Here is a 26,371-nt window from a genome sequence, read left to right as displayed (position 1 = left end):
AAGATAACGCAGGTAGAGTCTTAGAACGGTGCCTGGCATACAGGGAGTGCTCAATAAATGTGCATATTATTAAAGAAGTAAAAAAAGGATAAAAAGCTTCAAGATGAGATTGAGAGTGATGCCAGGGAGGTCAGCATGACTGAAGGAGGGAAGAGGAGAAAGAAACGAAATAAGAAGGAGCAAGGTGGGGCCTGAACACCAAAGATTCCTTCAAGTTTTCTTAGCGAAGTGGGAGCACACCGAAAGAGCTTTCTGAGTCAGGCTGGATGGAGAGGCCCAAGGACAGAAGGGCCGGCCGATGTGGTCCTTCAGTAACTAGCTCATTGTTAGTGAATTGCAGGCGACATCCATTAGTGATGAGCTTTTAAAACATTACTTTCTTTGAAGGCGGAATTATTGATTGATCTCTAGATAGGTTAGGTTTTAAATGTTTAAAACAATTTTTTTTTTAAAAGATTTTATGTATTTATTTGACAGAGAGATAGCGAGAGCAGGAACACAAGCAGGGGGAGTGGGAGAGGGAGAAGCAGGCCTCCCGCAGAGCAGACGCCCAACGACTGAGCCACCCAGGTGCCCCTAAAACAATTTTTTATAAAGGTTGTGGCTCTATTCCTAGACGTTGGAAAAGGGAACTCTGGACAGCAGGCTCGGCTCAGTGCTCTTCTCAGGAGGAATGTGAGTCGGCTTCCCTGGGGCCATCCCAGTGGAGGAGGCCCATGGGCCAACCCATCCTCCCTGTCACTGACGCCGTGGTACGTGGTACGGGCTTGCACACTCACCATTAGTGGAAAATCCTCAGCTCCCCGCGAGGTCGCTATTTCTAGATCCTTTTTCAGGCGAGCAAAGGGCAGTTTGCAGAGATTATGCAACTTGCTCGAGACCAGTTAGTGACAGAACTGGATTCAAACTCAGGTCTACCCTACTCCCAGCTTGGATCCTGACCCTTTCCACGCTGCCACTCTATCCACTCCTGGCGACAGCAGCCAGAGACCGCAGGAGGTGTGGTGGATCTGACCGTGTCCTGAGGCGGACATCTGGTGGCTCGCGGGGGGTGGGGGGACCCCAGAAACGCAGACAGTCAGTGCTCTGCAGGTCAGCTGTGGGCACCTCTAGAAATGGTGGGAACGTGGCCAGCCGTCAGGAGACCAGTGGTGGCCTCTGGCAGTGGACTTCGTTTGAGGCTCTTCTGGGCATCTGGACAATTTTGCAGGGAAATCCTCTAGACCCCAGGAGGGGCTGCCCGGGGTGGCTCCCAACCTCAGCACGGAGCTAGGCCCGCAGGCAGGGCTGGAGTCCAGGCTACTGCATTCCAGCCAGTGCCCCAGCTAGGCAGCCAAATCCAGTGCGGCTGACTCCGCGCCTTTTCCTGGGGAAAGGAATGCTGTTCCTGCTGGATAAGTCTCTGCGGGCTCCAACACCCTCCTCATCACCTAATTACTCCCCCCAAGGCCAGATATTTGCAAACCACACTCAGTGCCTCTGAAATTTCAGGAGGCCTGCAGGAAGGGCCCAAGCAGCCGGGGCTCTGGGCCTCCACGCCCAATCTGGGTAGGACCTCTTCTTCCGTCTGTTTTATGTATTGAGCCTCCCAAGATGTGGTTTAAAGAAAAGGTTTTGTTGCTAAAAAACATTCTTTGCAAACCCTACCACAGAGAAGTCTAAAGCAGAGAGACTCAGATGAGTGCTGACCTGGCCCGGAAGTTGGCTTAGCTCCCGGAGATGCTGACTCATAAAGCACCCCCAGTTTCTTCTCTGGGACCTTAAGAACTGCCCTCAGTGGAGGAAACTAAGGCAGGGGGCTGACTTCTGAGTCCAGAGGCAAAGGGGCAGGCTCATATGTAGGAAGTAGCTCTTCCCCCCCAGTAACTTGGCCTCAAGAGGCTGCAATATCTATAGGTTCCTGGTCCAGGCCCCACTCACAGCCTGGGTGTGGAGCTCAGCTCTGAGCTGCGTCTGGACGGCTGTGGGTGATGAGCTGCTTGGGTTCAGCCAGGTGGCTGGGCCCCGAGGCTCAGCCTACCTCCCCACAGGCCTGTATGGAGGGGGGGGGTCAGCCTCCATGGAGGGCAGAGCCTAGAAAGGCAGAGCAGAGAGGAGTATATGAAGTGCGCCCAGGTTCAAACAAACAGAGAAAGTCACGGTCTCGGTGATGGTCGGGAATCTGGCAGGTCAGAAAATCAGAAACCAACAGGGAAGCAGATTCATGACATTGAACCCTGGTGTCATGGGGCTGCAGAGGCCATTTTGTTATCGCAGGAGCCTGTCCTGTCCTGGCGGGAGCTAGAATGCCAAGGAGACTTGCCAGGGGCCTGCAGTGCAGGGCCGCGGGGACAGCAGAGGGGGTGAGTGTGAGTGTGCGAGTGTGTGTGTGAGTGTGAGTGTGAGTGTGTGTTGGGCAGGGGAGAGATAGAAAGCAGATGTCACCTCTATTGGAAGTAGTTCCTGACCCTGGACACCCTAGAGACTGTTCCCAAGCCCCAGCATTCAAACCATGCCTTTTACTGCCCCAGAGAACACTCTGGCTCCCACCCCCCTAGAAACGGTAAATCTTAGCTAACATGATTGTCCCTGGTTATGGTAGTGCCTTAGAAGGGCACAGACCATTCCCGAGGCAGATACAATGATAGTCGTGAGAGTCACAATGGAGGTAAAATAAAGAACAAACCTAAAATCCAGGCCTGAGCTTTGTATACCAGCAGAGGGAAGAAGTGGCAGGATGCCAACAAGAAGGTCATAGAATCCCAAAGTCAAAGGGCCCTTTGAGTCCATCCCCTCTCCCAAGGCATGAAATCTACCTCTAACATCCCTGACATGGTCGCCTGGCTTGCATTCCCACGAACAGGAATACCCAGACCCCATGTGGCTGCCCATTCCAGCATCTTCCCTCACATGGAGCAGGTCTCTCTTATGGTGCTTGGACTCTGGTTCTGGTTTGATCCCCTGAGCCTCGTGTGTGGAGCTGCAGAAGCCAAAAATCATGTCCCTCTTGAGTCTTCTCTTCCTTCCCCATGTGACTCACATTCTAGATTTTGGACATCTTGGCTACCCCCCCACTGTATGAGCCCCTGATCTAGAATTTGATGCTCTGAACACATACATTTAGTAACTCAGCAGACTTCAGTACATATTGGCCAATGGTTAATGGGGGCACTCACTCCTGGGTTCAAGTCCTGGCTCCACCCCATAGTAAGTTCCTTAACCTCTCTGAACTCCTCGTAAAAACAGAACTAAGAACCACTTTACAGAGGATTAAGTGATGTGGAGCACGTAAAGGACCTCCCACGGTGCCTGGCATGTGGTAAATGCTCCAAATTTTGGCAGCCACATTGGGCTGATAGATGATTCATGCTGCATATGTACTCAACTGAAAGCCAAGGTCTTTTCCACACACACTGTTAACATTTATCCCTATAAAACATCATTTTGTCAGTCCCAAGCTATTGTGTCATCCTATCAGCATTGTTTCTGTCATCATTCATTAGTTGGCCCATCTAGCTCTGAGTCATCTGCAGATCTGATAATGTGTCTTTTAGATTTTCACTTGGGCTCTCTCTCTAGTCCACTGCCAATATGTTCCTCAAGATTCTTTAGGTTCAGCTGTTGGGCCAGCACTCAAGTTACTCAACTGTGCTATCATCCAGCCCACATTGGCTCCTTTGATTGAGAATTTTTTTCCCCTGGAAATTGTGAAGGCTCCAAAGAAAAAGTTAATTTGTAGTCAACAAATTCCGTTTAAAAGACTGGGGAAATTATAAAGCCTTCTAGAAAGACGTCCATCGAAAAGTGGTCAACATAAAATTTGGGCACCTGGTGGGGTAAATTTCATTTATCTAGAACATTCCCTCTTGGGGAATTGGGTGAATCCTCCGCAGTGCCAGAAAATGAGGCATTACCGCATGGCTCTTCTGCGTTTTCCCATTTGGTTTGTGCCTTCTCTCTTTTAGAATAGACACTTCTCAAGGTCAGGAGTCTATCATTTTGTATCTCTTTTCAGCAAGACAGAGAGAGGAAGTCTAAGCTTTGCACACAACAAACTCTTAGCACCTGCTGACCATCAAGTCATCACCATAAAAATGAACCATTTGTATGCATACATCCAAGCCAACAGTGGGAAACTGAGAAGCATTATTGTGAGTCTCAAGAGGGCAGAAATTACGTGTTTCATTTTTGTCGCCTTCAGGGCCCCTGTAACGTCCCAGGTGGTCCATGGTAGATACAGAACTCAGGAAATATTTTTCTGAATGTTGAATGAGTAACACAAGGGACAGAGGCCACGGTTCCAGAGTCACACCGATCCTACCCACATGCCTTCCTTCAGGTGCAGAGCACACTATTGCACACCGTCCGGAAACCCTGCAACCAAAAAGCCTTCACTGAGGGCCAGCACAAGGATGCAGGCCGTAGACACCACAAATCCTAGGGGCTGCGAATCTTTGTGGAGAGAGGACATGTCCACAGAAAGTTACTATCAGGTATATCTGATGTACCACTGAAAGGCTAAAGACATCAGATCGGTTCCAAGGGAAGGGAGCAACACTTTTAGCTAAGGTCTTTGGAAAGGCTTCACTGCAGAGGGTAATTGGACAGGATTTTATTTTATTTTATTTTTTAAAAGATTTTATTTATTTATTTGACAGAGAGAGAGCACAAGTAGGCAGAGTGACAGGCAGATGGAGAGGGAGAAACAGGCTCTCCGCTGAGCAGGGAGCCGGATGTGGGGCTCGATCCCAAGACCCCAGGATCATGACCTGAGCGAAAGCAGCTGCTCAACGGACTGAGCCACCCAGGCGCCCCTGGACCGGATTTTAAAGGTGGAAGGAATTGGAGAGAACTTTGAGTCAAGGGAACGCTAGGCAAGCACAAGGTGGGTTTGGGGAGTGACAAGTAGATGATTTGTCCGCGAAGGGGGCTTCTGCAGACCCCCAGCCCGCCTTTTCTTGGGGAGCCCGGGCACATGCTGGTGGAGGGGTGTGGCTAGTGGTGGTGGACTAGGTCTCCATCTGCAAAGTTGAGTGGCTCACAAAGGGGCATAAGCCATGGCCTCTACTTATCGGCATTTTCCTCTACCCTGAGTTTAAAAAGCCACTAAACAGACTATCTTTGGCTGAAGCTGCTTCCTATAGCCCAGCTGTTAAATATCATTGCCAGGCACTGCTACTTTATCAGGCAGATGGCGCAGGAGTTTTCACTTCAAATGATAAGACTTGCCCTCTGGCTCTTCCAGTGCTTTCCATCTCCAGCCCCAGCAATAACAATGCCTAATCCTTCACCGGACAGTCTTCCTGTTCCCCTCACAAAGTCACGTTACCCCCACAAACCACTGACTCAGTAGATGCCTTCTAGATCTGGCCTGCCTGGCTGTGCAGAGGGGCGGGCCCTTGGAGGAACGGTTGCCTAGCAACATCTCTACCATGCGGAGGCGCTGATTGGGCCACCCCTCTGGAGGATTCCTGCTGCAGGCAGCCCTTGGAGAAATAGGGACATCATCTCCTTCAAGGCTAAGGCGTGCTGTCGGCTTTGGGGCTGCCCCAAAGTGAAACACAAAGATAGAAATCTTTTAATTAATAGTTAGCTCATGTTAAATGTAAGTTAAGATTTAATTCTTTCTATAATGTCATTTTTTTTTTTCTCTGCCCTCTATTTTCACCCCCTGACTCATGGGCTTCTGGGTTCTCACTTTTAAAGAGAAACGTGCAGAGGCGCCTGGGCGGCTCAGTCACTAAGCTCCTGCTTTCGGCTCAGGTCATGGTCCCAGGGTCCTGGGATCGAGCCCTGCATTGAGCTCTCTGCTCTGCGGGAAGCCTGCTTCTCCCTCCCCCACTCCCCCTGCTTGTGTTCCCTCTCTCTCTCTCTCTCTCTGTCAAATAAATAAATAAAATCTTTAAAAAAATAAAAAAAAAATAGAAATGTGCAGAATAAGTTTAAATGCTTTTCTTAAGAAAAGTCGTGTTTAAGGTTGGTGGTTCTTTTAGGCAGGCACACAGACCAAACTACCTATTCTTGTTTCCACAAAAGAAGGGGACACTTTGGAGCAACTGCCTGGTGATGCAGGTCACAGGCTAGCTTTTATGAGGGTCTCCAGGATATTGGTGTTGTACCCATCTCCAAGAATAAAAGCACTGCTGATGGTTTGGGGGATCCCATCCTTTATGGAACAACTAAGGCTACTACAGCTACTCATTGCCACCCACCCTCCCATCCCAAAACAAAAACAATACAGAATAAAACAACAGCAACAAAAAACCCAATGAAAACCAAAAACCCAAATGTCCCAAACACAAACAAACAAACAAACTGGCTAGTTGAGTCCATCTGGTAGAATAGAAAGCAAGAATAGTTGAGTCCATCTGGTAGAATAGAAAGCAAAAGACTTTGAAATCTAATAGATATGAGTTTGAATCCAGTTCTGCTACTTCCTACCTTGTGATTTTGAGCCAGTTTCTTAACTCTCTGAGCCTCTTTCCTCATCTGTAGAGTGGAAATATCAACACCCACCTTGTGGAGATCTCAGGAATATTACATAACTGATAGAGTACTTCCAGTACAGTGCCTGATTCCTAGTAGGCCTACAAACATCAGTTCCCTTTCGTCTTTTTTCTGTGCCTCTGTCCTTAATCTCTACCATTCGATCTTTATCAGAAACTCTAAGCAGAGACCAGGTGCTATAACAGTCTAAATAGAACCAGGTGTTAATGAATGAGGACCATCTTTCATCTTGCTTCTGGGTTCTGGTTGTGTTTTTCTTCTTTCCCGTTTGTGGCTGGTTTAAGTGTTTGCCCTGAAATCTGACCACAGCCTGGGCTTGATAATTGACAATTTCTGGTTGAGCTTTTAAGGATGCCATAGAGAGAGAGAGAGTGGACAGAGAGGGCAAGATCTAGGTAGACAGAGGTCAAGGAAAGAATATGCAGTAATCTTGAGTTGGGGAAGAAGGAATAGAATTTTTTTTTTTTTTTTTTTTTTAGGCGTGGTGGTTGAAAACATTGTCAGGACTCAGGAAAACATGATGAGTCTCTCTGTCAACACACATTTATTGAGCACCTACTATACACGGACTGAGGTTTATAATGAGATTCCAAAGACCTGGGAAACCCAATTCCTACCTTTGATTCCTGCCTTATAGTTTAAGTGGATATACAAAAGACTGAGAAAGGTCAACAGCAGGTTGCTTATAGGTGCCAATCAACCAGTTCCTAGAGGGTTTCAGACTGAAGGAGCAATTGGATGTGATCAGTCAAGTAAGGCTTCCTGAAAGAGGCAGTTTGAGGGAGATGAGGGTCATGGGAGAGGAACTCAGGGTCTGGAATAGCAGGTGCAAAGGCTTAGTGCTAAGAGGTTGTTCCAGAGGGTGAAGAAAGCCCCCTCCTCAAGTGCTTTGGGGCTCTCCCTTCACCTTGAGCCCCCTTCACTGGCCCAGGAGGGACCCGAGCAGGGAGCTGGGCCACAAATGGTCTAACCTCGCTGGATCGGAGCACTCCGAAGAACGGGTACAGGAAGGCAGGCACTAGGGCTGCAGCTCCGAGAGGCACGGCCTCAGACACCCAGTACACAGCGGTCACGATCAACACGTAAGCACACGCAGCCTCCTGCAAGGGGAGGAAAGTGGGCGGTTAGTCTCAGGGACAGCCGCTGCTGCGGAGAATCCCAGTAAGACCCGGAGTGGAGGCAGCAGGCACCCAGACTCAAACACGGGCCCCAGGACACAGCCCTGGGAGGTGCAAAGCTGGCCTTGGCAGGGGAACGTGGTAGATGCCTGGCGGGGCCCATACTTGGGTGTGTGCAGTAATGTCTGCTTCTTGGGTGGACCGGCGTGTGGCACATGGTCTGCAGCCGCGTAGCCACCAGACTTAGGTGGCACTTGAAACTGTGCAGGATGGAGACTGAAATGAACTCAGTGTTCAGACCCAAGATCACAGCCTCTAAAGCTGGAGTTCACAGCTTTAACATGGCGGCAGGATAGTTTGGCGTCGAGTTGATTGGACACTAGATATTCTTGGGGTAGTTGCAAGTTGGGATCTGTTTGTGTAACCGATTCACGTGTGAGCTCTGAGACTGGCCCATTTTAGGGCTGGATAATTCCATGCTGTGGGGGGCTGTCCTGTGCATTAGGAGGTTTAGCAGCATCCCTGGCCTCTACCCACTAGATGTCAGTAGCACCTCCCAATTGTGACAACCACAAATGTCTTTAGACTTTGCTAAATGTCCCTTGGGGGGAAATTTGTCCCTGGTTGAGAACCCGCGTCCTTACCAGTGTCTGGTTCTCACTGCTCTGGGACTTCATTCCCCCTGCCTGAAGCACATGGAAACATCCCTCTGATAAAGAGAATAAAAAGTGCTATCTACTTGCAAGGGAAGGCCTGGAGTTTTCCCCAACGCCCTCACTTTGCTGGCTGTACAACCTTGGGGTGCATAGAATAAAAAAGCACAACACTGTTATCAACAACCAGCCCTCCTTAACCTCAGCCTCTAGTAATGCTGGTTGCTCGGAGTCACGCTGGATCAATGGTGCCGAGAAAGGTCACTGGCTTACTCTCGGGAGGGGTCGCTGTTCAAGGACCTTAACAATGGACTTGGAGGGCCACTGTAGAGAAGGTCCAAGCTGGCTCTGGTTTCCTCAATTTATACATAGTTCTAAACCATCTGGGCTCAGGTCTGACCTGCCCTGAGGCTGGCTGGTGATCAAGGAGCCTGACAAATCTTGTTCTGTTTATCTCTCCCTTGGGTTCAGAACAGGCGTACTCAAACTCTTGCACAAAAGTTACAAAAGGTCGCCATGATCAGTGAGGGGCGTCAGGAGTGATTAACCCAGCCCGGCTGGATGGGACCTTGCTCCCTCCTGATATGCATGGATTATTGCCTTGGGGTTTGAGAAATGGGAACAGGGCCCAACGATTGTTGACTCTAGCTCCCACTGAGATTTCCTCTGGGGCCAAAAGATGAGAGAGAAGTTAAAACTTTTGGAAGTTGCTGATAAGACAACAGAATCAGTAGGGGGGAGAAAAAAGGCTCTATTGGAAAATAATGCAATTTAGAGAAATAACCCCCTTCGTTGCAGAAATAAAACGACTTAAAGAAGTTCAAAGCCTTGAGCCCCCTTGAACTCACTTATTCCTATCTCTTCCCTGGGAAACAGAATGGCAGGTCTTAACTGTAGCTGAAGATAAAGGAGACAGCGTATCTGTCCCTCCCCGAGAGCCCTTATTCCTTCCTGAGAAGCTTTAGTCTTTCTTGTCATTACAGGGCCACAAATTAAGATGGGGGGAAGGGGCCACAAGTTAAGGGAGAGGGGAAGGGGCGACAGACCAAGAGAAAGAATGAGAGAGAGAAAGATGGAGAAAAAACTTTCTCCCAGGCACCATCTTAGTTTGAATTAGGAGGATTTGGGTAAGCCAAGGTACGCTTTTTGACTGTAATTATCGTTACGAATTAGAATAGGTTGGCTTGGAGGAAGTCAGCAAGCCACCTTCATCCAGCATTAAGAACAGGATAAACCACCATCATCATTTTTACCTGGACTTTCCTTAGAGCACAAGAATGGCCAAGAGACCACCTCCAGAGGCCCTTTCCATATTTCTCACCCAGTTCATGCATGGAATTTACATAAACTTCCTTTTGCTCCTTCTGAACCTTCTCAGAATTCAATGGGTAAGCTTATATTTAGATAATCCTCAAAAATCTTTGTGAGGGTTGATCACAGGAATCCTGGGGTCCCACATCTGGTCAGTGTCTGGCAGTTAACATTGGTTGAACTGAATTGGGTTCCTCTGCTGGCTATCGGGTTTCTCTTCTCTATCTATTGGAGAGAATATTCTGGAAACTCTTGACCCCTTATCATTGCCACTAGTCAGCAGGTGTGTAGGGGCCGATGAGTATTCAGGCAGTGCCTTTAAAGGATAGTATTTTCAGTTCTTTTTGCTTCTGTTTACAAATAAAGGAGGGAGCTCAAAAGTGGCATTCCCCATATAGGGTATTTCCTGACTCTGCTACCAACTGATGTGTAAATCTGTTCCTTTCCCGTGTTGTCCGATCACCTCAATGATGTCCCATTCAAACTTCACTGGAAGGGGCTTGAGGTCTGTTTATTTGCTGTCATAAATGACTGTGAGGCCTTTCTGAAATAACCTTTGTCCTGCCAGGGACACTGAGGCAGGGCTCAGTTATGGACAAGCCCCTCTTGCACCCTTCTCTTCTGTAACATGGGAGACCAAGTCTGGGCCCCTGGCAGGGAAAAGGGGAAGGTCATTCTAATCCTTCCTAGAATGTAGCTATGGCTTATGTCTTCGAAGAACTGTCAGAACAGCAGGCCCAGAACTCCCGGCCAGGTGCCCTTCCCTCAGCTCCAGCCCAGAGCAACCAGGTCCGTTTAGGAATCTTAGGGATTAAATATCAGAATCTAAAAGTCTGATGCGCGGGAGTAAGAATGGGTGAGAGACGTTCTCTGTGTTGGTTTGTGCTTACTGTGGGCGCTGGTGACCTCAAGGTGATTTTATGTCATTGTAGAAGAAGGGCAGAGCTGTCGTTGACACGGTGACCCACAGAGAAATCATCTTTTTTTTTTTTAATTTTATTTATTTATTTGACAGAGAGAGACACAGTGAGAGAGGGAACACAAGCAGGGGGAGTGGGAGAGGGAGAAGCAGGCTTCCCGCTGAGCAGGGAGCCTGATGCGGGGCTCGATCCCAGGACCCTGGGATCATGACCTGAGCCGAAGGCAGACGCTTAATGACTGAGCCACCCAGGCGCCCCGAGAAATCATCTTTGTAGGGCACCCTGGGTAAGTGGCAAGCCACCTGCGTCCAGCTCTGAGGGCACTGGTCACGCCGGGCTCCATCTAGCTGTCCCCGAGGCTGTGGGACTCACGGTGTCCACCCATGTGCGCCTACTGGGAAGCTCTGACGTAGTGGGAGGTCTACTTTCTTAAAAGGCACTTGTTCTTAAAGGGGGCGATTTTGCACACCCCCCCCCCCACCGGCCCAGGGGATATTGGGTAGTATCTGGAAGGATTTGGGGCTGTCATAGTGGGGTGGGGGCGGCACTGTGTGCTACGGGCATCTAATGGGTGAAGACCAGGGATGCTGCTAAACATCCTACCATGCACAGGACAGCCCTCTCCGCAGCAAAGAATTATCTGGCCCCAAATGTCACTGGTGTGGCTGTTGAGAAACCCCCTTCGAAGTTGAAACTGAGTCTGACAGAAGGAGCTAGGCCAAGAAAGGGCAGTGTCCCTTGGTCTCAGTAAGTCCAGCTATAAAAATCTCTTCAAAGATTATTTACAGACCCAAACAAAGCAGAGGCTCACCTGGTCTTCCTTTTCTCTCCTCTTTTTTTTTTTTTTTAAGACTTTTTTCTCTTCCTTTTTTAAATAACACCTGTCTTCTGTTGAATTTATAGATTATTTTGCCTACTTCAATAACTTGTTATTTTATTTTTTTCTTCTTGTGGATCCTTCTTACTAGTCATTGGTGACTGAGAAGCTCAAAGCCAGGGCCCCCGAATGAAAAGTAGGCAACACCACACCCTAGAGTCATGGTCCCCAAAGATGGGGCTGACTTGGGGGGACACAGAGGTGCCGGATACCGCCACGAAGAGGAGGGCCCTGTGTCTTTGGTGAACAGTCCCTTAAGTGCATCAGACATTGAGGAAAAACAACAACAACAACAAACCTTGAAAAAAGAAAGAAAGAAAAAACAAACAGCCCATTTGGACAGGGCAGAGAACTGACTAGCGTGAGCCCAGGAAAACTGTCAGCAACAATCACCGTCAGCTAATCCCAGCCTGCTGTTAATCACTCTGGGATATTTATTCTAGTAAAGATTTAAGCCAGTTTGTTTTTTAAGACGAGCCATTCTAATCCCCTCTATTTAACTTTATAACTCAATGTTGGTTACCAAGTTACTCGGAGAGCTGCCTGGAAAATCTCTTCCCTCCCACAAACATGATTAACCTCTCTTAGCTTATTTTTCCTAAAGTCTCAAGGGTAGTGGCTGCAGGACAAGGGGTAAAGCCCCTGAGAGGAGGGGGAAGAGGAGGAGGGGAGGAGGAGGAGGGGAGGAGGGGGAGGAGGGGGAGGAGGAGGAGAGGAGGAGGAGGGAAGGGGAGGGAGACAGGAAGGGAAGGGAGGCCCTGAAGGTCTGAGAAGCCGGCAGAAGGCAGAGCCAAAGCTTTGGCATCTCTGCTTGTGCAAACCGGTCAAAAATTGGGTCATGGTCTAGAGTTGGGGGCTCTTATTTCTTTTTTATCGCGTGGTTGAAAGTCTCTCCTTCAAGAGCCCAGAGAAGAAAACACAGAGGATACAAATGATCAAAGGGCCATATGCATGGACTGGGGCAAGATGCCAAGCTCTGCTTTCAACGTCAAGTTCAGAGGAACTTCAGCGATTGCATTTCAAAGCGTGGTTATCAGGACCACAGACCCTGGTGGGTGCAGAGGAGTCCCGGTGGAACTCCTGACCCCCACGCCCCTGCCCGCGACCCCCCAGTCCTGCAGGGTAATCCCCTCCCTCCCGCATCCCTCCCAACCCCCGGTGTCCTTAGTGGGAAGCCTCCCTGCTCTCCAGCTCTCTCACAGAGAGCCGGTCACATGGTGACCCAGTTGAGCCCAGGACAAATGCCGGCCCAGCAGCGTGTCCCTCTCCTCGGGGGCACAGCGCGTGGCCCCCGCGCCGTCCCGGCGGCCAGACGACCGGGTAGCACCCCTCAGCCGATTCAGCTGCCGCGCCAACCTCACCCCTGGCTGGGGGCCACGCAGTCGGTCGGGGCCCCGGGGAGGGGGCGGAGGGACGAAAGTGGCAGCGCCGGGGGAAGAAAGCATTCGAGCCTCCCCCAGAAAGCGCTGTCCATGCCTTGAGCCCGGGAGCGAAGCACCCCATCCCTCGGCCCCCCTGCCCCCGCTGCCCTACCTGCCCTCGCACCCCCGACGGCCGGCCCGTAGGGACCCGAGGGGACGCGCGGTACTCACGCTGCTGGGGTGGAGCACGGGCAGGGGCAGCAGCAGGAGCGGCACGAAGATGACGAGCAGCAGGTTTCTCGCCCCGAGGAGGCCCTTGAGCAGGCCCATGGTGGCCCTCGGCGCCCCCCTCCCGCCTCCCGCCGGCCGCCAGGGGCCTTCGCTCCTCACCACGCTCGGCTGGGCCAGAAAGACTTCTGAAACCCTTGTCGGCTTCCAAGAGTCCTCCCTTGTCTTGGGGGCAGAAAAGGCGGGCAGTGACAGGTCCCGTGTGCACAAAAAGCCTGGGCTCCTTGCCTCCTGGTTTAGGTGGGATTGGGGAGCATCGTTTTACGCCCAGCAGAAAGGGAGCGGGAGAGGAGGCTGAGCCCAGGCATAGTGGGTTGCCCCTTTGCTTGATTAGTAGCAGAGAAACTTCATTCTAGGGCTCCGCAGAAAGCCCCCCCAGCCAATCAAAGGCACACCTCTGCTGCTGCTGGTCGCCTTGAAGAAATCATAGAAAGGCTTTACCCAGTTAAAAACACCAAGTGCATGGGCTGGTGCCCTCCATCATTTTTGCTCCCTCTGATGGCCTGTCTGGGGCGGTACCCGTTTCTCTTCCGCCTGTGCTTGCTGGACCCCCTTCCCTTAACCCAGGCCCCCAAGTTGGTCAGCGGCGGATGCAGACTTCAAACAGGGCTGGTCTTCTCTCCCAGGACCTGGCACCTGAACTCGGTTCAAATTTCTTTCCTTCAAGTTGGTTTCCCACTTATAATTTGCCTTGAACCTGGGCCTCCAAAGCAGGAAAAAAAAAAAAAAAATCCCCAAGACTTTCCTTGCTGTCACCGGACAAAAGTCTTGCTGGAAGCCCACCTTAACTTTCCTTCACCTATGGGGAGCCGGACCCAGGCAGTGGCCCTGGTCCCGCCCATGCCTCAAAGCCAATCAGTACGGTGGAAAGATCGAGGCAGTATCTCTTCCAGAGGCAGCCCTGGATTGGTCCCAGCAGGGGCCTGCTGAGTCTGCAGAACCTAGGCAACTTGCAAAGCTTATTTTTGTTTCTCAAACATCCTAGGGGCTGGAGTGATGATCATCATGGTAAACATGATCCCACTTACGCAGAGCTTTCCCTGGGAGAGCACTTATGAACCTTGTCCTTAGGAAGATGTGTTTGGTGGCAGGGAGAAAATGAAATAATAATTCTGGAGAAATTTGCCCCCAGAGTGTACAATATTAAGCCCTTCGGACTTTCCTGATGACAAAGATCATTTGCTTCAGCATCTGAGTGAATACAAAGCATCTGGGTCAGCAGAAGGTGTTAGCCTATAAGAAAGACCACAGACCTTTTTTAGGGAGAATGGGAAGGGTAGCTACTACCTCTCTGGAAAAGTCTAGATGCCGGTCTCATTTCAAAGGCCCTCGGAGCCCAGATGTCAGTGGTCTCTCTCGACTGGAGTAGGTGCTCAAATGCTCCTCTCTGAGGCTCTTTACCAAAAAAGAAGCAGAAAGCTTCCTTTGGCCGGTATGCAAGGAGGAAGGAGATGGGAGGGCAGGGAAGAAGTTGACAAGTTCAGGGTCAGGGCCTTAGCAGCTGTTGCACTCTGCAATTTCTGCTGCTTAGAGATCAGGAGAAGCTGTTGGCCTCTTTTCTCAGAAGGGACATGTGGATAAGGTTACCCATGTTTTTCTTGAATTCACAGAATGCAAGAATGGCATTCCAAGGTCTGCAGTTGGAAATGGTCCCCAGGCTAAACGCAAAGAGACTGGAGAAGTGACTCCAGAAAACCAGTTCTTCTTGACTTCCAAGGCAGGGGCAATTATGGACAGTCCAGGTTCCCTTCCAGGTTATCTTGCCATTGTAGGATAGGCTACGATGACCCATCTCTTTAAATGCATGTGAAAAACTGGCTGCCATGTTTGCTACATTCGGGCCTCCTTCCTGTGCTGATTTTGAAACTCAGAATGAACAAGACCACAGGTGTGATGTTTGGGTGGCAAATATTAAAGAGGCTGGAAAATAATAAACAGCTGCGGAACTCAATATCCACCATTCAACCCCTAGACCACTTCAAATTCCTTGGTGACATAATCTGACATAACAAAGATTCCATGGAGCCTAGTAAACTCGATCAGGACATTTTTATTACACCATAAGTGAATAATTGTTAAATAAAGTTAGGTAAGGTGAGCGACACAATTAAGACAGTAGTTCTTCTTCGTGACTCTATCCGTTTTTTCAGATGAAGGAAACATTTTCCAGAATACTATGCTTGAGAAATAGAAGGCAGGTTCCACTTAGATGAGGTATCTAAAGTAGTCAAACTCTTAGTAACAGAAAGTAGAAAGGCAGGTGCCAGCCACTGTGGGGGTGGGGGAGGGGAGTTGTTCCAGAGGTATCAATTTTGCAAGATGAAAAGTTCTAGAGATCTGTCATACCACAATATGCATAGAGCTAACACTATTGTACTGCGTACTTAGACATTCAGATGGTAAATTTCATGTTGTGTTTTTAACAATAAAAAAAATGTAAGATGTTAAAATGGGTTAGGCAACTAAGGGGTGCCATGTAAAGACATTTGACAAGCGTTCACCTGTGGAAATACCTCTGACTGATTTATCACTGAGGCGATTCTTTTTTAGATTCAAGGTGAGATGACAGAGCAATGGAAGTTTCAGCACAGAGATGTTTTTCAATGTCTCTTGAGTGACACCAGAAGTAGCCATGAGGGTGCCAACTCTAGAAGACGCTTCCAGAATTTTTAGATCCTAAAAGTCCCCAGCAGTATAGAAATGGCAGAATTAGTTACAGGCAAATTCCATAAGTTACAGGCAAATTTCCACAACAGACACCATGCCCTAGATTATTCTATGTGTACATATGACAAAATGTGACCCGGTTGTGATCGTGGTGTTACAGTGTGGTATTAATGAGGCAAAATGGGACAGTCCGTTTCTGTCCAGTCTACTACTTTACTGTTCGTTGAGCAAAGGGTCGGGTCTTGGGGGAGTGGTGGTGAGTGTTATATTTGACTTTACATGTAAATGAAGTTACTATTATAAACTGTTCTTGTGGGTAAATAGTCAATTTGTATTCAGCCTAAAACAGTCATTACTAGTGTCATCTAGTTAGCAAAAATGGAATTGTCATTTGTCTTTAAAAAGGTCATGCCCTTCTTGTTTCTATTTTTTTTAGTCATTGACTACCACATAAATATGGGCCCTGATTTATGACTACACAGGTGCCTTTAATTTTTTGCTGCAGGGTGAATGAACTACCATTTTATCACTGGCCCTGGGAACCATCCTCCCATTCATGGATCTCCTACTCCTGGGAGCAGGCATGTATATCATAACATGGAAGACAGGGAGGGCCTACAGGGTGGTCTTTCCACCCAGTGACTGGAAGAAAGCACTCAGATCCAACCTAAGGGGGGGTGGAGCCCTGGGGTGGGATGCAAGACTCTGAGGCCGGGCTATTGCCCAATGTCGAAGGGTTGAGGACTCTGCTCACCTCCTCCCCACCCCACATCCAGGGAAAGTACAAATAGCGGAGGCAGACCATGAGGCTAATCTGCCTTTTGGGAAATCCCATCCCTGTACATTGACCTTTGTTTGAGTCAGACAGTGATACCCGAAGGGGGCGGAAAGACAGTGAGTATCAGAGTGCAGGCAGGCAGAGTTCAAGTGAGCAAAAGTCAGCCCAAAGAGACTGGGAGACGCCTCTAAGAAGTGGACACAAAGATAATCAGAACTGGGCCCAAAGCTAGAGCAGAAGAGACACCAACTGAAATTAAGAGACCAGCTTAGTAACCATGTCAAAGAGAATACGTAATATTAGAAAGAGAAAAACTGAACAAAAAGCAAATATCAGAGACTGCATTTGAGGGAGGTAAGAGAGAAGTATAACCAGGGAATGAGAACCAGAGAGACTGACAGTTACTAATCTTCTGAACCCAAGCACATGAGGATGCCAAGCTGTATGCTTCTCTGATGATGAATACCTTCTTCCTCCATCCTACTATTTCTCCAAGGTGATCATGCAGCTTGTGCAGCTCGGAAATCACTTATTCAAAGTTTTTAAGAAGTCCAGAGCAGCTTCAGGCATCATCAAATGACCACTGTTAAATACCCATTTCAGTATCGAATTTAGCCCGATAAGGTCTCACTCATTCAACGATTAGACTTCTTGCAATGGTAGCCTCCAAAACCCGGCTGTCAACCCAGGAGAGCCAGAAAGATCTCTGAGCCGGTGGGGAGTCTGTCCTAGAGCCCAGGGCTTTCCTGCTAGCAGAGATCTTCATCTGCTAACTCATACTTAACCTAGAATTATAACAAGCCTAGCCATCTTGTTCTTCAGGCGATAGCAGCTACAAAAGAACACATTGCAAAGGGCGGGTTCTGTCGGCAAGAAAGAAAAGTGCATCTCAAAGCCTCACAGTGAAGAAGGCAGCAGAAGAGCTCAGAGCACATGCAGAATTAGAAGAGCCTGGGGCCTTCCAGGATCGGGGCAAACAGTCCAGCAGGTCCCTTAGGTCCTGCTGTCCTCTCTGTAATAGCTCGCACTTAGCTCAATGATCACGGGCATTTCAGAAGCAGTTAAAGCAATGTTAAAGGTTATTTTATCCAACTCCTTCATCAGGGTGTTTCAAAGATATTAAATAAGAGCCTAAGGTGTTTCGTATGTAGACTTTAAAAAGATACCAGGTCAATATTGCTCAAAGGAAAGTTTTGGCATTTGAAAGGGGAAATCCTGTCATCCGAAAAATCATTTTTATTTGGAGCACCTCATTTTCTGATGATGCTAAATGATTTTAAGCATTTGGCTAGACATGGCCGTTGGTGCCACCTCTTCATTAGGGTGATGAGAGTGACCCTCTCTGCATTAGCTTGCTTTCTCTGTTTGGAAGACAAGGCATGAGTGTTGTAGCCTTTCTGTGGGCCCCCTTCATGTTTCTCCTCTGTATTAGATCAGCTTTCAAAGAAGAAGAATCAAGACCTATAGGTCATAAAATTACTGATTTTCTGACTGATTCTTCTTGGCGACCTTTGGAAAAGGTGAGAAGTATATCTTTGATAACAATGTATTTATTTGGCTATAGCTCTAGGTTGGGGTTTTTTTTTTTTTTAGTCTCTTCCTATAGAACCTTTGGAAAGATGTTCAATCAACCTCACAGCCTGAGGTCTGTCCCCCATCTTCCCACCATGCCCAAACCTCTGTGTTGTCTCCTCTAGCTCTGTGCTCGCCCTTGGGTGTTGGGGGCAGTCACTCGGTGTTGGAGCATGGCTGAGACTCTACATGTCGCCAGGCAAATCATTGGGCCTTTGGAGGCATCTCAAAATTACCACTCTAGCCCTTTCTTCCAGCCCAGGTCACACTGTGACATCAATCAGATGTGCTTGTCGGGAATCTATAAGGGGTAAAGAACATGATGGCGTCCTTATGTTACCTCTGCTACTCTGAGTTGGTGGCATGTGCTTTGTTGCTGGGCTCTGTAAACGGAGTAGAGAATGAAGAGTATTTGGATTACTGTGTGTGTCGGTCCCTGCTCTGTGGTCCTGGTGCGGGCCAGTCTCTCAGGGAGACGCTCTGGGGCCTGAGGACCGCATCAAGTCGTTCCGCAGGGCCCGGAAGAGGCTACGGAGGGACTGGGCCCAGATGTCCTTCTGATGCCCTTGGGACAGGGCTGTGCGGTAGGCCGTGTAGGCCAGGGTCAGCGCTGTCCTTTCAAAGTCCTCTTTCTTGAGGACGCCAGGGTGGCTGGAGAGGCTGATGCTCAGCCGGCGGATATCCGGGATGCTCTTGGGGATCACGTGATTGCAGATGATGTGGAAGTCAGAGGCCTTCCTCAAGGAGGCGAGCTCCTCGTCCTTGATGGAGATCTGCAGGTCAGGGCTGATATCAAGTTCAGCTAGCAGGAACTGGAGAGAGACACGGGACGTGGAAAGACATGAAGCATTTGGGCATCGCTGAGGACATCACTGTGTTCATTATCACATATGTTCATCTGGGGAGGCAGCTGCGTCTCCAATTCTGACTTTCCCACTAGCTGTGTAACCCTGGGTGAGTTACTTAACTTCTCTGAGCCTCATTTTCCTCCTCTGTGAGATGATTAGTGACAACAATACTTCACTGGGATATTGTGAGAAGTAAGACAAATACGGTGTCTGGTACAAAGCCACTATTTCAGGGACTGCTTACTGTTACTAGTGGCCTGGACCAGCGCACTAGTTCCTGATCTCCCTCCCACCCACCCACCGAAGATCTTCTAGAGCACGAACTGACTATTTTGGGTAATTTAAAATCAGAAGCTGAATTCGAAGGATGCAGAGAATTGTGCCAGGAATTAAGTGGGATACAGGGATTTGTCCTCATTTCTCACCTGTTCTTTAAGAGTAGCGTGGAGTCTGCCACGTGCATCCCCTGCTCCGTGCCGGGCTCATCCCAGCAACATAATAAATACTTCTTGGACTCCGAATTCTAACTTTCCTCTCTGTCTCTGACTCCTCCTGGCTCTAATCCATCCTCCATGCTACTGTCTGCTATCTTTCTAGAACAGATCTGTTCATGTGACTCCCAAGTTCAAGACTTGGCAAAGTTTGTCCCCCGTGGCGGGATTTGAAATCCCTTCCCCTTACCCCAGCTCAACTGCTTGGCTGCACAAGGCTGTCTCTTAGCCAGACAGTTCTGGGACGTGGAGGATGTGAGAGGATATCAAGGCAGGAGGGGAATTTTGGAGATCATTGTAGTTCCTCATTTAACAGTGGAGGAGATTCAGGCCCAGAGAGCAATGGCGGCTGACCCGAGGTCACCCAGCTGGTGGGGGCAGAACCAGAACGACAGCTCAGATCTTGAACTGGGAATTCTATCACTGAACCAGTCCAAGCAGCCTTGGGGAATCTACCTGTGGTTTGAGGATGAGTGGGGTCTTAGGGGCCCAGGTGAGAGGGGCAGAGGAAGAGAGCTTCGGGGTGGCCCCAGCCCGTCAGAAACGGAGCTGTCCCAGCATGCAGTTCCTGAGACACGGCTCAGCTCAGCACTCCTGACCAGTCCTGCCTCAAAACCTCTGCTTGGGGGGCGCCTGGGTGGCTCAGTCATTAAGCGTCTGCCTTCAGCTCAGGTCATGATCCCGGGGTCCTGGGATCGAGCCCTGCATCGGGCTCCCTGCTCAGCGGGAAGCCTGCTTCTCCCTCTCCTACTCCTCCTGCTTGTGTTCCTGCTCTCGCTAACTCTCTCTCTGTCAAATAAATAAATAAAATCTTTAAAAAAACAAAAACAACAACAACAAAAAAACCTCTGCTTGGGAATGTTGCCCGACTCTGCTGCTCGGGTGCTGGCCGTGGCACCTCGGGGCCAAACGGAAATCTCTGATTTTGCCTCGACTGAACTCCCGATGCCATCCTTCCGTGTCATGGCGTGTGGGAGAGGGGAGGAGATATGAGGAAGACCTGGCTCTGGGATGGGCGGGACGGGATGAATCCGCCAAGTAGTCTAGACCAGTCCCTCTGGCGCTTAGGTCCCTTCTCCAAAAAACATAGAGAAGGCCTTGAATTGACCACTTTCCCTTCTGCCTACCTCATAGAGCAGTTCGACTTCCTCCAGGGAGTTCTGCAGGATGGGGTTCAAGGGCATTGATGAGGATCTCTTTGGCCGATGGGCAGCAGGAAACAGCACGGCTGCAAGAAACCAGAGTTAGCTGGAGGGGCTGCGCTGTGCACATGGCCTGGAGGCCGGCCAGCCAGTCCAGAGAGTGACTGACTCCAGGTGGCGGTAGACGTGAAGCGGCGAGAGGTGACAGATGACTCTGGTGTGTCCCCGAGAGCTCCCAGGCATGTCAGACGTTACTATTTCAGACCAGCGACTTCAAACCTGGCTGCTCATCAGAATCATCCCAGAAAGTTTTGAAAAATATGTATGTCTAGGGATATGTATATCCTAGAGAATTTACATAAAACAAAATAAAACAGAAATGAGCAAACTGACAGCCCTCCCCCTGCCCCAATTCAACAGATGAGTTCTCTAATAATACTGCTCCCTTTATCAATAGGAAGGACTGGTTTATATTTATTGACAACCCTTTTAATGAGAGGATCAGACTTCTGGCTAGTCCCCGGCCATCTGAGATATAGCCGCCAAGAATCTGAATACAGGTGACAAAGTGCAGGAAAGGAACTGCCACGAGACCCTGACGCTTGGCCCCAGGGGTGTGGTGAGCCAAGCTCAGCGCTTCCCCCAAGGGCTGGCTGACTTAGAGATGCATTTGGTATGAAGTCAATGACTTGTCAGTGTTATTCCTTGGGGACTGCATTTAGAAGTTATAGCTGGAGGAAGATGGATGAGCTGCTAGAGGTAGAGGGCGTAGCAGAATTGGGAACTGACAGAGGAAGGTGAAGGAGGAGACCAACTATTAGAGTATGGGAATAACCAGGACAAATTGCTGTTCTCCAGGATCGTGTTGGGTAGGAGCAGACAGCCCCGTTCAGCCCAGCCCCACCTTGTACCAGGGCACTGTGCAGAAGGGATTGGTCCCCCTGCTGCCGGCTGATAAAAAAAGATGCATCTTCTTCAAGACACTTGAATGTGATCTGCCAGAAGCCTGGGCAACTAACTGTAAAAATCCAAGAGACTTGGAGGTAAGTAGCGCCCCCTGAAGTTGTGCGAACCACAAGTTGTACAACCATACACGACAGTTCTCCTTCTTGATAATGGTGCCCTTGGAACCACCAAGAAAGAGTCTAGTGATGTCCAGTGTACTCTGGTTAAAGAAGGCAGGGCACTGCCTAAGCATTTTAGAAGGTTTTCAGTCGGAAGTGATACAAATGAAACATTTTCAATGTAAAGGACATTTCCTGAAAAGCCCACTGGTGGGCATCTCCTACTTCCTGGAAAAAGCTGGTTGGATATTGTATTGCTATAATACTGTTTACTCTGTAACTCATTTATTATCTATACCACAGGTTCCTCCCGGGCTGGGATATATACGGTTTCGTGTTTCTCTATCCCAGCAGAGCCTGGCAGGCTGACCAAATCCCTGCACTGAAGGAAGCCTTGACGGGCAGAGTGACCAACTCTGCTTTCCCAGAGCATTTCGGGGGAAGGAGCCTATGAATTGCTGAGCAATAGTTCCTAGCCCAGCAGTTTAGCAAAATTTGTTTTCTTTGCCAGGAAGTGCCAACTTCCCACAGAATCATAGATTTTAGGGCTTGAGAAGGCCTTGGCCTCTGTTCACTCATTGCCTCTGCCTACAGTCTCAGGTGGAGGGAGGCATCCCCTGCTCCACTGATTTGCAACCTTGACCCAAGGGGCTGATGCATGGGTCCCAGCTGCAGAGGTTCTGATTTAACTGAGCGGGGTGCACATGGGACAGGAAGAGTTTTTTTCAAAGCTTCCTAGGCTTCTTAGGGCAGCTTCTAATGGCAGCCGAGGTTGAGAATCAGACGGTGCTTGACCTGACGTTGTGGAGAAGGAGCTGCCCCGGCCATATGGCCACTCTTAGGGTAACCCAGCGGTTGTCACCCTTGACCGGACATCCGGATCACCTGGGAGCTTGGAAAATCCCGAATGCCCAAGGCCAGCTCCCAGGCCAATTCATGGGCCTCTCCCTGGGGTGGATGTAGGCAATGGGACTTTTTACAGCTTCCAGGTCATTACGGTGGGCAGGCATTGGGTTATCCAGACCCACAGCCAAGCAGCGGGTGCCCTGCTATGAGGCGAACCCCACTCCCATCTGAGGGGTCATCTGAAGAGACCAGGGCCATCATGTTCTTGGGGACAAACGAGTAGAGGCACAAAGAGGGTGCGTACTTTGACTCCAATTTCTCTTTGGTGGGAGATGACACCAGGATCAGACCTGGTTTTAGACCGAGATGTGACCTGCTTCTTTCTGTGTGCCCTTTTTCTCTTCTTACCATGAAAGGGTGGATGAAATCCCATTCTCAGGATAGGATCCGAGAGCAACTTTACTTCTTTAATTCTTGTCCCCGGATTCCATTCTTATTGTGAAATTACAGGTATTGTTCCCTTAAAAAAATTCACACCCCAATAGGTGAAGGGGATAGGAGGGAATGAATGCCCTGGGCATGGAGCCCTTTCTGCTTCCTGTCTTCTCAGACTTGGGATGGCTGCCTTCCGGAAAGTTCTTCACAGCTGAACTGTCTCCCTGTGAACACCAACACTCCTTTAACACACACACCCCAAGTGGACCGTGAGTTCTCAAAGAATGGGGAAGAAAATACTTCTGGATTCAAAGCTCAGCTTAATCATGAAAACACTGTTGTTTCCAAGAGCCCTTGTTCTGATTCTTTTTAAAAATGGTAACACAGTTTGGGGAAGATGGTTAGAAATAGCTTCAGCCTCTGGACCAGGAGACTGATCATTGCCCCAGAAAGTGTATGTGTGGGGGGCACAGAAATCTGAAAGATGGACAACCTCCCCCCTTGTTCTCCTGCTCCACATGCTTCCACCACCTTCTGCCGGAGCCCCGCCCGTTGCTGGGACTGCTTGGATGGTGTATCCAGCAGGTGCTTTTCTACCACCCTGGGTGTGGAAATGCAGCTAGCCCCTGGCCAGACATCTGAGAGGCCGGGGTCTGACTCTCTGGAAAGAAGGCAAGGCCTGGAGAGGGATAGATTCACCTTTGCAGAGACGCTGGAGGGGGCCGGGGTGGGGCGGGAAATAAGCTATGTCTGGTCCTCGGCAAAACATTTGGATAAAAGGTTAAATATACAGTCACTCCCGATGTTCTTGTCTGCGACAGGAAAGGCTGGACTCTGCCAGAAAGGCAAATGGCCCACGCGAGAGCTGACCAGCTCCCAGAGGCATGTATGAGCGAAGCTTTAAGCTAGACCTGCTCCCGCGTCATTAGACACACTCCCCCAGGAAGCCTTTCCTGCAACCCTGCTGGCCACCGGTGTCCTCTCTCCAGCTCCGTATGCCCTCTGCGTCCTGTCTCCACATTTCCCATCTTGCTGTCTGTCACCCTGAAAGCGTTCGTCAGGGTGGCCGGCTCCTGGGAGTGAGGGAGGAAGTTTATGCTCCCCCTGCTTGACCTCAATGTCTGCGTAACACTGGGCTTCAAGGGAAGGCTCAGTATATATGTGGGGATGATTTTAAAGATGAGCCAGGGATTTTGGGGGCGCCTGGGTGGCTCAGTGGGTTAAGCGTCTGCCTTTGGCTCAGGTCATGATCCCAGGGTCCTGGGATCGAGCCCCACATCGGGCTCCCTGCTCCGCAGAAAGCCTGCTTCTCCCTCTCCCTCCGCTGCTCCCCTTGCTTGTGCTCTCTCTCTCTCTGTCAAATAAATGAATAAAATCTTAAGAAAAAAATCTTAAATAGAAATAAAGATGAGCCAGGGATTTTTAAAAAGCCTCACCAAACCAAAACAGCCGTGCGGACTCTTCAGGCTTTGCTGAGGTTTTCCTGTCCTGCCAGCTCATCACCTACCTTGATGGAGTCATCGTAAGCTTGGCTGCCTGCTCATCTGGGGCAGCACGGCCTCCACCAGGCTGATGGGAGGGAGACCTGAGGGCTCCCACTGGGTGGCTATTAGCGATGGCACCTTTGCGGAGAGAGGGGACAGCGGGGACAGTGTGGGGGGCCAGAGACAGGCAGAAGGACCCCACCCGAGCATGGAGCCTCAAGCAAGAAGGCTACTGGGACAGGTTTGTCGAAATCACTGACTTCATGTGCCTCTTGCTTGATGTAAAACTGGGCCAATTTGTTTTCTTCTTCTCCTCTCAATACTCCGCAGCCAGCCTGCCCTCCAGCTATTTCTTCAGGACGTGAATGTGACCATGAGGACCACTCAGTGTGACCAGGGGACATCAGAGGCTTCCATGTCTCCTAGCACGAAGGTCTGCTGCAAGGCTGGTCTCGGAGCAGGGAGACCGTAAGCTTCTCCCCTCCTCCCCGACTCCCTGGCCATATGAGCCTTGTGGGGGGGACATTGAGGGTCTATGATATATCGGACAGACCAGCATAGAACAAAGGATTTTCTTGCTAAAGGTCATGCATGTTCACCGATCCAGTCTGGGAACTGGATCCAGAGATTCGAGAGTCTGTATTACGGCATGTTCTGTCCATATCTTCTGCTGAGAGCCGCGTTCGGACCGCAGACCAAAGTTGTTAAAATGTGGAAGCTCAGATACCGTAAAGGTGCATGAGCCCACTGTGTGCTAGTCGACGTGCTGTGTGCTTTCCGGACGCACCTTGTGAGGTGAGTACTAACATGCCATTTCACAGATGAAGAAACGTGGAGGTTAAGAAACTTGCCCTAGGCCACCCAATTTGTTTGCCGTAGGACTGAGATAAAATCCAGACCTCGCAGGCTCCCAAACCCTATCTCACCGATAGGGAGAACAATGCTATCTTTTTGCAGGTGTATCCCCCCGAAGACTGGGCTCAGGAAAGATAGTGCAGTTAATTATGAATGAATGCATTTGGTATAAGACATATTCTGAAATGAATCACACATAATTTTTTCTTTTTTTTAGAGAGAAAGAGTGTGCGTGAGTGGGGGGAGGGACAGAGGAAGAGGGAGAGAGAGAATTTTAAGCAGGCTCCACGCCCAGCGCAGAACCCAATGCAGGGCTCGATCTCACGACCCTGAGATCATGACCTGAGCTGAACTCAAGAGTCAGCCGCTTAACCGACGGCGCCACCCAGGCGCCCCTTACCACACACAGAATTTTTAAAAATTCTCTAACTTTGATTTATAATCCTGTGATACGCAAGGTCACATTACTACAGCCCTGCGATCACTCTCCTACATAGACCCTCAACTCCTCTGCTCCCTGTTTGTTCTCTGCAATCACTTGGCAAAGTCACAGCGCATCTCCGCCCGTGTCCCCCGCTGCACCCGTGCCCCCGGATGTGGCCGGAGGAAAACACAACCGTGTCACGTGCTCTCATCGTGAGTTCACGGTCGTTCGGCTCACAGGGGCCTTTCCATGCTGCCCGACCACGCTCCGGATTTCCTGGTTCCTCCCACTTGGTTCCACACCTTCTAGTCTTTCCTTAAAGCTGCCTGCGCCGTGTCCGCACACTCGGACGTCGCTGTTGCGCCCGTGCGCCCGTCCGGAGCCGACCTCCCCGCGTGCGAGCGCCGCGTCCGCGGAGATGGCCCGCAGCTCTCCCCCGTCCTCTGTTCTCTCCCGCGTCTTTCACCCCCCTCGCTACCGGGTCTTCCACATCGGCACCAACACTTGTTCTGCCCGAGAAGCACAAAGCCCTCTGTACGGGCGGCTCCTCCTTCCCCCTGCCTCTTCCCGCGGCCGAGCCCTCCTCATCCCCGCTCTCTCCTCGCTTCGGGCCTCGCCGCCGCCCCGCGGACTTCCAGCCTCGCCCTCCACACCCGACGGCCGGCCACCCAGCCGCCCGCGCGCATCGCCTTGGCCGCCTGGGAGAGCGGCCTCTCCCGACCCGTACCCGGGCCGACGCCAGCGCGCGCGC

General features: G+C 50.1%; 2 protein-coding genes across 2 annotated transcripts in view; both read right to left on the bottom strand.

Moving 5' to 3' along the window:
• SLC13A4 (solute carrier family 13 member 4) overlaps positions 1-13,859 on the bottom strand; it is a 42,333-nt gene extending 28,474 nt beyond the window's left edge. Inside the window, exons 1-2 of the mRNA XM_032401505.1 lie at positions 12,958-13,859; positions 7,458-7,586 (exon numbers count right to left, since the gene is read on the bottom strand). Of these exons, the coding sequence (XP_032257396.1) occupies positions 7,458-7,586; positions 12,958-13,056 (228 nt within the window). The 5' untranslated portion in view covers positions 13,057-13,859. The remainder of the gene's footprint in view (positions 1-7,457; positions 7,587-12,957) is intronic.
• A 4,262-nt stretch (positions 13,860-18,121) lies between these two features.
• Positions 18,122-26,371, bottom strand: part of FAM180A (family with sequence similarity 180 member A) — a 13,916-nt gene continuing 5,666 nt past the window's right edge. Inside the window, exons 2-3 of the mRNA XM_032401167.1 lie at positions 20,498-20,598; positions 18,122-18,843 (exon numbers count right to left, since the gene is read on the bottom strand). Coding sequence (XP_032257058.1) covers positions 18,499-18,843; positions 20,498-20,598 — 446 coding nt within the window. The 3' untranslated portion in view covers positions 18,122-18,498. The remainder of the gene's footprint in view (positions 18,844-20,497; positions 20,599-26,371) is intronic.

This window comes from Phoca vitulina, unplaced genomic scaffold, assembly GCF_004348235.1.
Source record: "Phoca vitulina isolate PV1807 unplaced genomic scaffold, GSC_HSeal_1.0 scaffold4, whole genome shotgun sequence".
In the NCBI taxonomy this organism is placed as follows: domain Eukaryota; kingdom Metazoa; phylum Chordata; class Mammalia; order Carnivora; family Phocidae; genus Phoca; species Phoca vitulina.
The sequence above is the reverse complement of the archived record's forward strand: the minus strand, read 5'-3'. Positions and strand labels throughout refer to the sequence as shown.